Here is a 15386-nt window from a genome sequence, read left to right as displayed (position 1 = left end):
TAATCATGAGGATTAATAATCACAATAATCCCTCACGCACTCAGTTGTTATGGCCATAATAGTCATTATATAACTCAAATATATTCTGATAAAGAGCTTTATTACCATTTAAGACTAATGCACTAACTGAATACTAGTCACATTACTTATTTTATATATTGCGTCTAATATAGCTATCTACATTCCCAGTAGTTTACTGAGCTGTCATGCAGTGTAAAACAATACCAGCCTGTTCTGTTCTGTGAGACTGTGATTACTGTGGTCCATTAATAATAAGCACCGTAATTCCATAATGGATCCATAATGAATGGATGGCAGTTGTCACTGTGTGTGTGACAGAAACCTGGAGCATTGGGCCCGGTGCTCACTGACAGTACCCAACTCTGAGGCTGAGAGACAAGCCAGGGAACCAGGGACTATTGTCAGTCTGACCCACTTTCAGTTCAGCAGCAGCTACAGCAGAGAGCCACAGAGCCCCCTACTCACTCAGCTCCTGTGTCTTCAGATCAGTTCCACAGAGTAGATGCAATCACAGTGAAAAGAATACCCTAATCTGAGGAAAAGTGGCTGGCACAAGTGATTGTTCCACTAGTTGTTCTCTTGTCCTCTGCTGAGGACTTTGGATGGGAGGAGGAGGGGGTGGAGGAGCAGGGGGGACAGGAGGGCTCTCATTTTGTTTAAAGGTAATCTGCCCTTCTCAGCTCAGTAGAGCAGGTCCTCTCTCTGAATGGAGGAAAGAGAAAGACCTATGTGGTCAAATGTCTCCACCTGTTTCTGTTAGTTAAGCACCAGTGATGGCTACTGGCCCAGGCCTCTATTAGAATGGGGGTTTGGGGGATTAATGAGAGTGGCAGCTCCACCAGCAGCTTCATGTAACGGCGTTCGTCGGTTACGACCTTCTTTGTGACAGGACACTGCCCCTCCGTTAAACACACACAGGTTTACAGACCTGGGGAATGTGAAAGAAGCCAGATCAGATGTTCCGTATCATGAGGATCATATCATAACACAAACACAGAATGGAATAGTATCCTTTTAATAAATCATTTTATTAGTACCTTTTAATAAACCATTTCATTAGTACCTTTTAATAAATCATTTCATTAGTACCTTTTAATGAATCATTTTATTAGTACCTTTTAATAAATCATTTTATTAGTACCTTTTAATAAATCATTTTATTAGTACCTTTTAATAAATCATTTTATTAGTACCTTTTATTAAATCATTTTATTAGTACCTTTTAATAAATAATTTTATTAGTACCTTTTAATAAATCATTTTATTAGTACCTTTTAATAAACCATTTTATTAGTACCTTTTAATAAACCATTTTATTAGTACCTTTTAATAAACCATTTTATTAGTACCTTTTAATAAACCATTTCATTAGTACCTTTTAATAAATCATTTTATTAGTACCTTTTAATAAACCATTTTATTAGTACCTTTTAATAAATCATTTTATTAGTACCTTTTAATAAACCATTTTATTAGTACCTTTTAATAAATCATTTTATTAGTACCTTTTAATAAACCATTTTATTAGTACCTTTTAATAAACCAGTTTATTAGTACCTTTTAATAAACCATTTTATTAGTACCTTTTAATAAACCGTTGTATTAGTACCTTTTAATAAACCGTTTTATTAGTACCTTTTAATAAACCAGTTTATTAGTACCTTTTAATAAACCATTTTATTAGTACCTTTTAATAAACCAGTTTATTAGTACCTTTTAATAAACCATTTTATTAGTACCTTTTAATAAACCATTTTATTAGTACCTTTTAATAAACCATTTCATTAGTACCTTTTAATAAATCATTTTATTAGTACCTTTTAATAAACCATTTTATTAGTACCTTTTAATAAATCATTTTATTAGTACCTTTTAATAAACCATTTTATTAGTACCTTTTAATAAATCATTTTATTAGTACCTTTTAATAAACCATTTTATTAGTACCTTTTAATAAACCAGTTTATTAGTACCTTTTAATAAACCATTTTATTAGTACCTTTTAATGAACCATTGTATTAGTACCTTTTAATAAACCATTTTATTAGTACCTTTTAATAAACCATTTTATTAGTACCTTTTAATGAACCATTGTATTAGTACCTTTTAATAAATCATTTTATTAGTACCTTTTAATAAACCATTTTATTAGTACCTTTTAATGAACCATTGTATTAGTACCTTTTAATAAACCATTTTATTAGTACCTTTTAATAAACCAGTTTATTAGTACCTTTTAATAAACCATTTTATTAGTACCTTTTAATAAACCATTTTATTAGTACCTTTTAATAAACCAGTTTATTAGTACCTTTTAATAAACCAGTTTATTAGTACCTTTTAATAAATCAGTTTAGTAGTACCCTTAAATAATCAAGTTTCAGTGGTGGAAAAAGTACCCAATTGTCATACAACTTAAAATACTACTTTGTCACGGCAGATGAGTAAGGAGGTGTGGAGTCAGGAGCAGAGAGCAAAAGATGTGGGAAAAAACACGCTTTAATGTCCCGGATAAATAACATGAACAAAAGTAGGAAAACAAATTAACAGAAATATAAACGGACGGCGTGAAACCCAAAATACAAACAAAATACACTCAAACAAAGAACAGACGAACAAGCCCGCACGAAACAGAAGCGGGCTGAACAAACTATATATATCCCTATCCTAACAACCAAACGAGAAACAGGTGCTACCAATCAGACAAAACCTAAGGAACACAGAACAACGGCTCGGTGATAGCTAGTAGACCGGCGACGACGACCGCCGAGCGCCACCCGTACAAGAAGGGGAGTCACCTTCGGTAATATTCGTGACATACTTGAGTAAAAGTCCAAAAGTATTTGGTTTTAAATATACTTAAGTATCAAAAGTAAATGTAATTGCAAACACATACTTAAGTGTCAAAAGTAAAAGGATAAATCATTTTAAATTACTTCTATTAGGCAATCTAAACGGCACAATTTCTTGTTTCTTTTAATTTACAGATAATCAAAGGCACACTCCAACACTCAGACATAATTTACAAATGAAGCATTTGTGTTTAGTGAGTCTGCCAGATCAGAGGCAGTAGGGTTGACCAGGGATGTTCTCTTGATAAGTGTGTGAATTGGACCATTTTCCTGTCCTGTTAAGCATTCAAAATGTAATGACTACTTTGGGTGTCAGGGAAAATCTATGGAGTAAAAAGTAGATTATTATTATTCTTTAGGAATGTAGTAGAGTAAAAGTTGTCAAAAATATAAATATTAAAGTAATGTACAGTTACCTAAAAAAAACTACTTAAGTAGTACTTTAAAGTAATTTTACTGAAGTACTTTATACCACTGTCCAGTTTAGTTGTACCCATTAATAATCCAGTTTAATAGTACGTTTTAATAATCCAGTTTAGTAGTCCCCTTTAATAATCCAGTTTAATAGTATGTTTTAATAATCCAGTTTAGTAGTCCCCTTTAATAATCCAGTTTAATAGTACGTTTTAATAATCCAGTTTAGTAGTCCCCATTAATAATCCAGTTTAATAGTACGTTTTAATAATCCAGTTTAGTAAATCCCCTTTAATAATCCAGTTTAATAGTACGTTTTAATAATCCAGTTTAGTAGTCCCCATTAATAATCCAGTTTAATAGTACGTTTTAATAATCCAGTTTAGTAAATCCCCTTTAATAATCCAGTTTAGTAAGTCCCCTTTAATTATCCAGTTTAATAGTACGTTTTAATAATCCACTTCAGTGTAGCTGTTGGCCCTTTTGTACACTTTACTCAACTGGTCCCTCTGAGAATATTCAAATATGATGAAATATTCAGCTAGTCTGAATCTGTCTGTTTAACTCTTGACTGTGGACATTTGTCCTGTGCATGTTGTACTAAACAATAGAGGTGGTTTCACAGCAGAATATCTGATTTGAGTTTTGTAATAGTTATTGATTGATTGTTTCTGAGTGGTCCAGTTACAGTTTTGACTTAAATTGTCTTGAAAATCTATGGCAAGACTTGAAAATGGCCGTCTCGCAATGATCAACAACTAACTTGACAGAGCTTGAAGATTTTTACAATCCAGGTGTGCAAGCTCTTAGAGATGTACTTAGAGTGACTCACAGCTGTAAACACTGCCAAAGGTGATTCTAGCATGTATTCACTCAACTTTTCTAAAAACATGTCTTCACTTTGCCATTATGGGGTATTGTGTGTAGATGGGTTAGAGAACAAAATATATGTTATACATTTTGAAGAACATACAGTACATGTACAGTATCTTAGTCGTTCCCTTTTGGTTGCTTTAGCTTTATGTTCAAACTACACTGAGTGTACAACATATTAGGAACACCTGCTCTTTCCATGAAATAGACTGACCAGGTGTATCCAGCTGAAAGATATGATCCCTTATTGATGTTACCAGCTAAATTCACCTCAATCAGTATAAATGGAGGGGAGGAGACAGGTTAAAGAATGATTTTTAAGCCTTGAGACTATTGTGACATTGATTGTGTATGTGTGCCATTCTGAGGGTGAATTGGCAAGACAAAATATTTAAGTGCCTTTGAATGGTGTATAGTAGTAGGCGCCAGGTGCACTGGTTTGAGTGTGTCAAGAATTGCAGCGCTGCTGGGTTTTTCACACTCAACAGTTTCCCGTGTAAATCAATAATGGTCCACAACCCAATGGACATCCAGCAAACCAGTGGTCAGTGGTCAAAAAGCAGGCCAGTGGTCAAAAATGGGTCATTGATGAAAGAGGACAAAGGATGCTGACATGAATTGTGCAGCCCAACAGACTGGCTACAGTTAGTCAACTGACAGTCAAGTACAACATTGGTGCCTAAAGACCCATAAAAGAATGCACAACTCATCGTACCTTGACACTAATGGGGTATGACAAGCGACGTCTCTTCTGCGGTTGCAGTGTGCTAAGGAATGAAAACACTGGACACCGGAGAATTAGAAAATCATTGCCTAGTCTGATGAATCCCGGTTCCTGCTGTTTCACGCAGATAGGAGGACTAGGGTATGGGTACATGTATCCATCATGCCACGTGATAACATGATGGTGGTGGTGTTGTGATATTGTGGGGTGTGTATCCATCTATGTTCCTGCCATGTTGCGTTCCTGTGCAGTGTACTTGTGCTGTGCGTGGACAGTGAGCTGTCTGTGGAGAATTTGCTTTGGCCTCTGTATCGTATCATCACACAGTCATCCTCCACTCCCATCATCATCCTCCCATCATTTAAAAAAAAATGTATTTAACCAGGCAAGTCAGTTAAAGAACAAATTCTTATTTACAAGCTCTGACAGGTCCTGACCTCGACTGCTCGCCGCCTTAATGCTGCTTTGGCTTAAGCCACCGTGGCTTTCACAGGAGCATTACTTTTAATATCACCTATGGCCTGCTGATGTAAAATGTAAAGAGCTACAGATGAGAAGGTATGGATGTAGGTATGGATCCCTTTGTAGGAGATTACCGATGGGCCTCTTTCTCATAATTAAATCTAAACTATAGAGGCTCTTGACTTAAATTCTGCTGGTGATCGTTTTAAACCCACGACATGCCGCGTCTCTCCATCCTAGCGTTTTGCACCAGTGATGAGACCGGGGTTTATTCCAATTGAACCAAAGCTTGGTGTTCTGTTAGAATGGTGGTGGGATGACAGTCATATCAAGGCTCTGGTATTGCTATGGGTAGAATGGTATTACTGTGGGTAGTCTGGTATTGCTGTGGGTAGTCTGGTATTGCTGTGGGTAGTCTGGTATAGCTGTGGGTAGAATGGTATTACTGTGGGTAGGACTGTAGTAGTGCTGACCAGTCTCTGTTGTCTCCCCTCCACCCTTCCTCTCCTCAGCTCATAGTAGGGATCATTCAAGCAGCGGACCTACCAGCCATGGACATGGGCGGCACCTCGGACCCCTACGTCAAGGTCTACCTGCTACCTGACAAGAAGAAGAAGTTTGAGACCAAGGTCCACCGGAAGACCCTAAACCCCACCTTCAACGAGCAGTTCCAATTCAAGGTACTTATTCAAGATATAAGTAGACTAGACAATACTACACCCATGCAACTCTCAAACCTTGTCTTGTGCAGCAGTAGTATTAGTAGTAGTAGTCGTAGCAGTAGTAGTAGTAGTAGTAGTAGTAGTTGATATTGTTGTAGTAGTATTAGTTGTAGTAGTAGTAGTAGTAGTAGTAGAAGTAGTAAACTTTGTTGTCCATAATAGCAACAATAGACATTTCTCAAGGAATAGGACAAATACACAATACACAAACCACACAGTAGTTTAAGCAGGTTGTGTTTGTTCGTTCTATGACCAAGTCATTTGCATGCTGTGGTGTGTTCACTCAGGTAAGGTGTGTAGACATGGAGCAGCTGGCCCAGTAACAAGCTGCTTACAGACAGCCTCCTGGTCCACACAGCTGGCCCAGTAACAAGCTGCTGACAGACTGCCTCCTGGTCCATACAGCTGGCCCAGTAACAAGCTGCTGACAGACAGCCTCCTGGTCCACACAGCTGGCCCAGTAACAAGCTGCTGACAGACTGCCTCTTGGTCCATACAGCTGGCCCAGTGGCCCAATAACAAGCTGCTGACAGACAGCCTCCTGGTCCACACAGCTGGCCCAGTAACAACCTGCTGACAGACAGCCTCCTGGTCCACACAGCTGGCCCAGTAACAAGCTGCTGTCAGACTGCCTCCTGGTCCACACAGCTGGCCCAGTAACAAGCTGCTAACAGACTGCCTCTTGGTCCATACAGCTGGCCCAGTAACAAGCTGCTGACAGACAGCCTCCTGGTCCACACAGCTGGCCCAGTAACAAGCTGCTAACAGACAGCCTCCTGGTCCACACAGCTGGCCCAGTAACAACCTGCTGACAGTCTGCCTCCTGGTCCACACAGCTGGCCCAGTAACAAGCTGCTGACAGACTGCCTCTTGGTCCATACAGCTGGCCCAGTAACAAGCTCCTGACAGACTGCCTCTTGGTCCATACAGCTGGCCCAGTAACAAGCTGCTGACAGACAGCCTCCTGGTCCACACAGCTGGCCCAGTAACAACCTGCTGACAGACAGCCTAGCCTCCTGGTCCACACAGCTGGCCCAGTAACAACCTGCTGACAGACAGCCTCCTGGTCCACACAGCTGGCCCAGTAACAACCTGCTGACAGACAGCCTCCTGGTCCACACAGCTGGCCCAGTAACAACCTGCTGACAGACTGCCTCCTGGTCCACACAGCTGGCCCAGTAACAACCTGCTGACAGACAGCCTCCTGGTCCACACAGCTGGCCCAGTAACAACCTGCTGACAGACAGCCTCCTGGTCCACACAGCTGGCCCAGTAACAACCTGCTGATAGACTGCCTCCTGGTCCATACAGCTGGCCCAGTAACAACCTGCTGACAGACAGCCTCCTGGTCCACACAGCTGGCCCAGTAACAACCTGCTGACAGACTGCCTCCTGGTCCACACAGCTGGCCCAGTAACAACCTGCTGACAGACTGCCTCCTGGTCCACACAGCTGGCCCAGTAACAACCTGCTGACAGACAGCCTCCTGGTCCACACAGCTGGCCCAGTAACAACCTGCTGACAGACAGCCTCCTGGTCCACACAGCTGGCCCAGTAACAACCTGCTGATAGACAGCCTCCTGGTCCACACAGCTGGCCCAGTAACAACCTGCTGATAGACAGCCTCCTGGTCCACACAGCTGGCCCAGTAACAACCTGCTGATAGACTGCCTCCTGGTCCATACAGCCTCTGTATGATCAGGATTCAAACAGGCAGATGCAAACTTACATCTCTCCTTATTCTCTCTCTTTCTTGTTTTGATTTGGCCTAAATTTGAGCAAAACTTTCTCAGTTTTCGAAAATGTGATTGTAGCTACAGTATCTCATCTGTGGAGGAGGAGTTGTGGTATTCATCCAGCAGTACAAAGAGCACAGGTGTTTGTCTGCAGCGATAAATACGTAGCATATGTGGTTGCCAGATTGGTTAAATACCAGTAGCATATGTGGTTGCCAGATTGGTTAAATACCAGTAGCATATTTATTCAGAAAACATGGTAGATCTGTGAAGCTTTATTTATCCCACCGGCGCCTACTTGTAATCACAAGTGTCTCCATTATAGAAATGAAGGAGCTAGGAGTGTTCTTTGGTCATGGTGGTGATAGTGTCAAGGACAAACTTCAGAAGTCTTTTCTAGCCAATCAGGCAGTTTGTCACCGTGTTGTAATGAGCTTTGTCTGGAAAACAGCTCAATTGGAGGCAATCAAGAATCAAATCCTAGACCCCACCCTCATCTCCTCTTCACATCCCCTCCACCAGCACCCCTTCCTTCGCCCCGGATCTCTGGCAGATAAGACTGCCTGCCGCCTGTCCGTCACACACAGGACTAGAGAAGGAAGGAGAGGAGGAGGAGGGAGAAGGAGTGGGGTTGATTGATTTGTAATGCTCTAGAACCAGAACTTCCCCAACTCACGACAACTCCTCTCTATTCCTTGACAAGTAATACCAATGCCTGGGAGTAGCTTTGATGCAGCGTGCCAATCTGGCGGACATTTTGTAAAGCACCACTATCACCACTATGCTACTACAGGTGTCAACAATACACTACTTCAATTTCATCCTTAGTTTGAGATAAGTAAGTTCCACCAGAAGACACTTAGAGAGGTTTCATGGTCGGACAGACTCTTCTAGTGGTTATATGGTTCTCCCCAGGTGCCCTACGTCGAGCTGGGAGGCAAGACGCTGATGATGACGGTGTACGACTTTGACCGCTTCTCCAAGCACGACGCCATCGGAGACGTGAAGCTGCCCATGAACAAGATTGACTTTAGTCACGTGACCGAGGAGTGGCGGGATCTTGTGAGCGCCGAGAAGGAGGAGGTAAATAATATAATATATATACAACATATATAAGGTAATAACTCCAAGTTTACACATCAGAAACTCCTAATATTTTCTTCCCCAAAGTTACGACAGTCTGCATGGAGTGTTGTCACCAAGGTAACAGTTCATTTCTAGAAAATCCACGATCAGACATTTTAAATGACACATTTTATCACACGACAATCGTATGACTATGTTAAAAATGTTGAAGAGTGAGCTCATTGCCATACAGTAGTCCAGGGTATTCCATCTCTCTTGAAAAATGTCACTTAATCATCCCTCCATGCTTCTCATTCTATTAATAAAAGAGAGATGGAGATACAAATTTCAAGGTAAATGTTATGGCGTGCAGCATTTAAGCGTGGGTTGCTAGGGGAACCTTGTTTTTAGCAGCACGCTTGGTTCATGTAAAGGTTCATTTTCACACCTGTGGTGCCAGAGAGTGGAAGGACATCTCAATCGGCAGCGTTGTTCCAGAACCAGACAAGCTACACCTGATCACTTCACGCGAGGCTTGAGACACTGTCTTAACGCCCTTAAAGTGGTAGTGTTATGCAGGTGAATGAGGACCCAAAAGCGACTTAACGAAAACAGAGTCTTTATTCCAGTTTTAGACAAAAGTGATGATCCTGGATATTATCTAGGTGAAAGCAAAACAGGAAAACTGAAATCCACTCGCCAGTAGAGAGGAATGACTGGAGACTCGACCACAGACTGCAGGTTGTTTCGGGAAGGCACCGGCCGTAGCTGACACTGACACCTGCTCACACGCAGTATCTGAAGAAGGTAAAACACGACAGGGCGTAACAAGGACACAGAACAGCGAACATCATACAAGGATCCGACAAAGACAGAAGCGGAAAACAGAGGGAGAAATAGGGGCTCTAATCAGAGGGCAAAATAGGGGACAGGTGTGAAAAGAGTAAATGAGGTAGTTAGGAGAATGAGGAACAGCTGGGAGCAGGAATGGAACGATAGAGAGAGAGAGAGAGAGAGAGAGGGAGGGGGAGAGAGAGGGATAGAAAGAGGGAAAGAACCTAATAAGACCAGCAGGGGGAAACGAACAGAAGGGGAAGCACAAGGACAAGACATGACAATATATGACAAAACATGACAGGTAGTCGCTCACTTCAGTGGGCTTTCGCTGAAGGACCTTGAAACATTTTGATTTGATTTGAAATGGCCACTTTCACCATCTTGAGCACCATCTTAAACACTATATGATTATACAAATGTTGAAATGGGATCATTATGCGAAGACTTCGAGGATAATGTGACACACCAAGCAACTTATGTGGGTGTGTAAGAGACGGTAGGGTCAAGAAGAAGTTCCTGTCCTCATTGAATGTCTGTAACAGTGACAGGAAGGAATGTTTCACACATCAGCCGTGCCTCAGTGGCTGCAAATGACACCCAATGAGGTCCTAGCGGCTAGCTAAAGAGATGCTCTGAACAGCCCAACCACTAGTCTGGTCCCAGATCTGTTTGTGCGCTATAGCCAACTCTTATTTCTCCCCATGCTTCTACATTTGGCACGACCACACTAGACCAAGGGCAAAGTTTGTCCTTCAGAATAATCCCAATATCCACTCAGAAAAATGTATGGACACATTACCCATATCTATGCAAATATATGCATCCATAGAGAGTGAGAGACATGTTGACCCAAATATTTCCTCTGGGGCATCATTTAAGCAATAAGGCCAGAGGAGGTGTGGTATATGGCCAATATACCACGGATAAGGGCTGTTCGTATGCACGAAGCAACGCGAAGTGCCTGGATACAGCCCTTAGCCATGGAATATTGGCCTTATACGACAAAACCCCCGAGGTTCCTTATTGCTTAATTCTAAACTGTGTGAATCGAGCCTTGAATGCTGATTGCTATACTGGTTGCACACAGAATTAGAACAGTAAAATCCTAAAAACAGCCCATGGCTGTGGTATATTGGCCATTTTCCACACCGTACACACTTTCCACACCTTACTACTTAATTATACCATGGTATTGTTGAATACTCGTTTCTGATTGGCTTGAAGGGCATTCTAGAGCATGGATTATTTCCCTATAATGCACGTTATATCAGCACTGTAGAATTCAATGGCTATAGTTCATTCTTACATGTTCTATGTTTGAGCTGCTTTTGAAAGCAAAAGTTGAATTGAAAACATTATTGGCATTGTTTTAATTTGATTTTCATAATAGCAAGCTAGGACTAAACTAGCAAGTCTGTTTGTTTGGCTATAAAGGAAACTACTGTAACTATCTAGTAAACTTGCTATCTAGTAAACAGTGGATGTTGAACACATTTCTACCTGCAAATGAACACATTTGTAGCGGCAAATGTGGCATAAAAGGGATCATCAACGCTGATAATCATCTGTTCTCTGGAAAAGAATACAACTCCGTAAAAGGTGAGTTCCACGTCGTTCATTATTTTCCACAGAAGGCATAGCCCCTTGTTGATTATCCACTACATATACAATCTGTGGAAAAGACAAGGCGGCATTAGTGTTCACATCATTTGAAATTGAAGTCAAAACACTGCCAGAATAACAGATGGATTCCAGATGAATTCAGAAGGAATCCAATCTTTTTTAAGCGACACATGACCAACATATCAGGGGGTTTCATAATTCGTTTGTTTCCGCCGTGTATTCCAGAAACAAAGGTTCCTTACAACGGCGTCTGTTGTCGAGAAGAAAAGTGACGAGGTGACAATTGGATTTACCTGCGAACGTGCTTTGAAATAACACGCCGGTATTGACTGAGGGAACAACGGCTGTGTAACAGTGTTTACATCCTCCTCAACCTGGCGGGTCAAACATGACGCTCTCTCGGCAGGAGAGGGTCTAGCAGCACCAAAGGCAGCGCTGGCCTTTCCCAGATATTTCTGGGATATATTAGACCATGATGGCTTCAGACAAGCATGATTTATATCTAGGGTTTTTTAAACTCTCAGTCTCTCTGCCCACGTCTCTCTGGGAGGAGTGTGTGTTTATGTTATATATATACAACTCACATCTGGCAACCGTATTATATTCTCATCACATATATTTAGTATTAGGGAATCGATCTTGGTTGTAATTTGATGAAAGACCTCTGGGATATAAAACTAAAATCAATGTTCAGGCCTCCTTGGCCCTTGATTTATGAGGTCTATTCATAGTGGCTGTTTCCAATCATGTGTAATTCAAGTTGGACCTGGGACACTTATTGAGCATCAGTCTGTTCTACTTGTTAATATGTGTAATTCCAGAAATATAAATCCCATTTTGAGTCTGTTCGCTCTGTGACGACGATTGTTTATTTCGATGTTGATGTGTATGACACAAGGGAACGATTGATGACGTTCTGTCTCTCGGAACAGAATTACAAATAATTTGTCAAATTGACCACAAGAAGCACAAACAGTTATGATATTTGACTAAAACATAAGAATTTCAAACCTTTATTACATTGGGATATGATAGCATATGTATCTCTATGTGTGGGAATAGTTGGGGACAGATTTACTCACTTAAAATCTCTTGGAGCTGAATTCCTGGTCTTTTGTTACATTATTTTATGCCCCCCCCCCCAAACCAAAATTGCTCAGAAAACTTGGGGGGCCAAATTAATTCACCCAAGGGCCAAATTCAGCCCGCGCCCTACAAAGATCAGAGAAAACCAAAATGGGAAAATAGAATCCATGTGAAAGCGTTTAAGCTTTTAGACTACACTCCCAAACCATGTGTCACTTCAGCAGACAACTTCATCCCTATTCCTAGCTATGGTCATGACTCCTCTCTCTCTCTCGCTCTCTCTCTCTCTCTCTCTCTCTCTCTCTCTCTCTCTCTCTCTCTCTCTCTCTCCCTCTCTCTCTCTCTCTCTCTCTCTCTCTCTCTCTCTCTCTCTCTCTCTCTCTCTCTCTCTCTCTCTCTCTCTCTCTCTCTCTCTCTCTCTCTCTCTCTCCCTCTCTCTCTCTCTCTCTCTCCTCTCTCCCTCTCCCTCTCCCTCCCTCCCTCTCCCTCTCCCTCTCCCTCTCTCCCTCTCCCTCTCCCTCTCCCTCTCCCTCTCCCTCTCCCTCTCCCTCTCCCTCTCTCTCTCTCTCTCTCTCTCTCTCTCTCTCTCTCTCTCTCTCTCTCTCTCTCTCTCTCTCTCTCTCCCTATCTCCTCTCACAGCAAGAGAAGCTGGGTGATATCTGCTTCTCCCTGCGATACGTGCCCACCGCCGGCAAGCTGACCGTGGTCATCCTGGAGGCTAAGAACCTGAAGAAGATGGACGTGGGAGGCTTGTCAGGTGAGCAGAGCAGAGCTGAGGGCCACAACAGATGCCCGAGGAACACAACAAGGATGGCCAGGCAAGATGATTGACAGCCAGGAGGCCTAAGAGGCATTTTACCTCCAGACCTGCTCTCACCTGTGTCATGTCCATTCAAGATGAGGGGCTGTCATTTTGAAACCCTCAGTCAAAGCCACTCTCTCTCTCTGGTAATGAACGCTCTCAGGGTGTTACAGTATGTATTAGAAACCATTGTTTTGCCCTCTCCCCTCTCTGTGCTGTTCTAGGAGTTTTGCTGAAGGCTTGTGAGTCATTGTGGGGCCCAGTGTTTTGTCAGGTTGGATTTGGGGAAATTGGTGTCTGTTGGAGACTTTGAGCTCTGATTGTGCTGCACTTTCACTCCCCGCTGGCTTTCCACACGACAGGCTCATCTTTTGTCTGAGAAAACGCATATTCGGCAGCAATCACTTCAGTGTCTCCTATTTTCCTGCAGCTATTTCTCTCAAACAACAACAGTCCCCTACCAATCATTGCCCACCATTGTATCGGCAGGAGATAACAGATAGCATCTGAAGTAACTAATGTAAATCTAAAATCTACCTACAAAATGTGGACAGCAATAGAAATGGCATTTTGTCCTCCAGAACAATGCCAATGTGATGCCAATGTGATGCCAACAGAACATGTGGTTAGACCCAGGTACTCCAGGGATCAGGGGTGTGGGTGGTGGTTACTGGGCTCCACTGTGCAGACCTGCTGTTGCGTGGGAGAAAATACACATGGACAGTAATGATTTGCAGTGGGCACTAATGAACACCCTGCTTTATGTTGGCAGGAGATCCCATAGGATCTACACTGAAGTAACGCTTTGGAAAGTCACCTGGCCATTGCGGCCATGGATCACTAATGCGCCTGTAGAGGCTCATAGACAGAACACATTTCTAATGAATTGACCAACTCTGAAAAGCAATCCTGACGCCATGGTAACAGAATGTTCCATTTACGATAGTGACCACGCATGCACACACACACACACACACACACACACACACACACACACACACACACACACACACACACACACACACACACACACACACACACACACACACACACACACACACACACACACACACACACACACACACACACACACACACACACACACACACACACACACACACATGGCACACATGTGTGTGCACTCCAGAGAGTGTGTGTACTGAGTAATCCATCTAGTGTTGAGCAGCTTCCCATTCATCAGTGAGCAGGGGGAAGCACTCTCCCTGAGAGCCAGAAAACACCATGGTGGATACCAGACACTCTCCCATGATGCTCCCCTCGGGAGCATCACACCTCCAATGCTGTTCTACACGGAAAGGTGGACAGGAGAAAGTGGACAGGAGAAGGTTTTTGTTGATGCTCTGCTCAGAGATGAGCAAAGAAATCTAATTTTCTAAATCTCTGTTCTTTCTTCTGGGAAGAGGGGCTATGTTGGCGCGGGCCCCTTCTAGCAAGCAGAGCCAGCTATGTGTTTTTCCTGCATGGTCCTGTCGATATGGCACATTCAGGAGCTAGAAATAAGAGCCCATCTGAACCATTCATCACTCCACCCCCACAAAGAGCCCCCCCCCCCAGCCCCAAAATCCCCCCTTCCACAGCTGGGTCCACTCCACCCGTCCCTTCACCCTGGCTCGCTCCTATCAATTCCTTGGACCATTTTTAATCCCCTATCCTCCTCTTCCTCCCTGTCCTTCCTCCTCACCATAACCCTCTCCAGGCTGCAGTTACCATGCTTCTAGTCCATTCTCCCTCCCCGTGCCTCACAGCCTAGCAGGCCATCAGTACATAACACTCTTGCCTGGTTTTGACTGGAATGAGAATTATAGGAGATATTGTTTGACTTTCATGTTCCCCATTGAAGTCCCAAACAGTAGGCTGGATAACAGGCGTCTTGTTCACACAGCTTATTTCGACGCCCATGTTTTTGATGTCAACCGAACAATGAATAAGGTAGTGAAGCTGAACACAATGACAGCAATTTTACATTTTTTAAATGTAACCGGAAAATTGAATTGAAGAATAGCTTTGTGCTTGGATTGTTTTGTTCAAGTTTTGAAAGAGAGTGTTGTCATTTCTTTTGAAAGGAGCCAATACTCTGGCATCTCTCTCTCTCTCCGCCTCTGGGTTTGACTAACCAAATAAACAAATACCAAACAAGCATAATTCCC

The 15386-nt window shown here is 42.5% G+C and overlaps 1 protein-coding gene across 4 annotated transcripts in view; it reads left to right on the top strand.

Moving 5' to 3' along the window:
• LOC123994457 (synaptotagmin-1-like) overlaps positions 1-13262 on the top strand; it is a 215048-nt gene extending 201786 nt beyond the window's left edge. For all 4 annotated transcript variants that reach the window (XM_046297068.1, XM_046297065.1, XM_046297066.1 and 1 more), the window contains 3 exons: positions 5859-6026; positions 8720-8887; positions 13056-13262. In XM_046297068.1, the coding sequence (XP_046153024.1) occupies positions 5859-6026; positions 8720-8887; positions 13056-13247 (528 nt within the window). In that variant the 3' untranslated portion in view covers positions 13248-13262. The remainder of the gene's footprint in view (positions 1-5858; positions 6027-8719; positions 8888-13055) is intronic.
• The last annotated feature ends 2124 nt before the right edge of the window (positions 13263-15386 follow it).

Source organism: Oncorhynchus gorbuscha, linkage group LG14 (assembly GCF_021184085.1).
Source record: "Oncorhynchus gorbuscha isolate QuinsamMale2020 ecotype Even-year linkage group LG14, OgorEven_v1.0, whole genome shotgun sequence".
NCBI classification, from domain to species: Eukaryota; Metazoa; Chordata; class Actinopteri; order Salmoniformes; family Salmonidae; genus Oncorhynchus; species Oncorhynchus gorbuscha.
The sequence above is the reverse complement of the archived record's forward strand: the minus strand, read 5'-3'. Positions and strand labels throughout refer to the sequence as shown.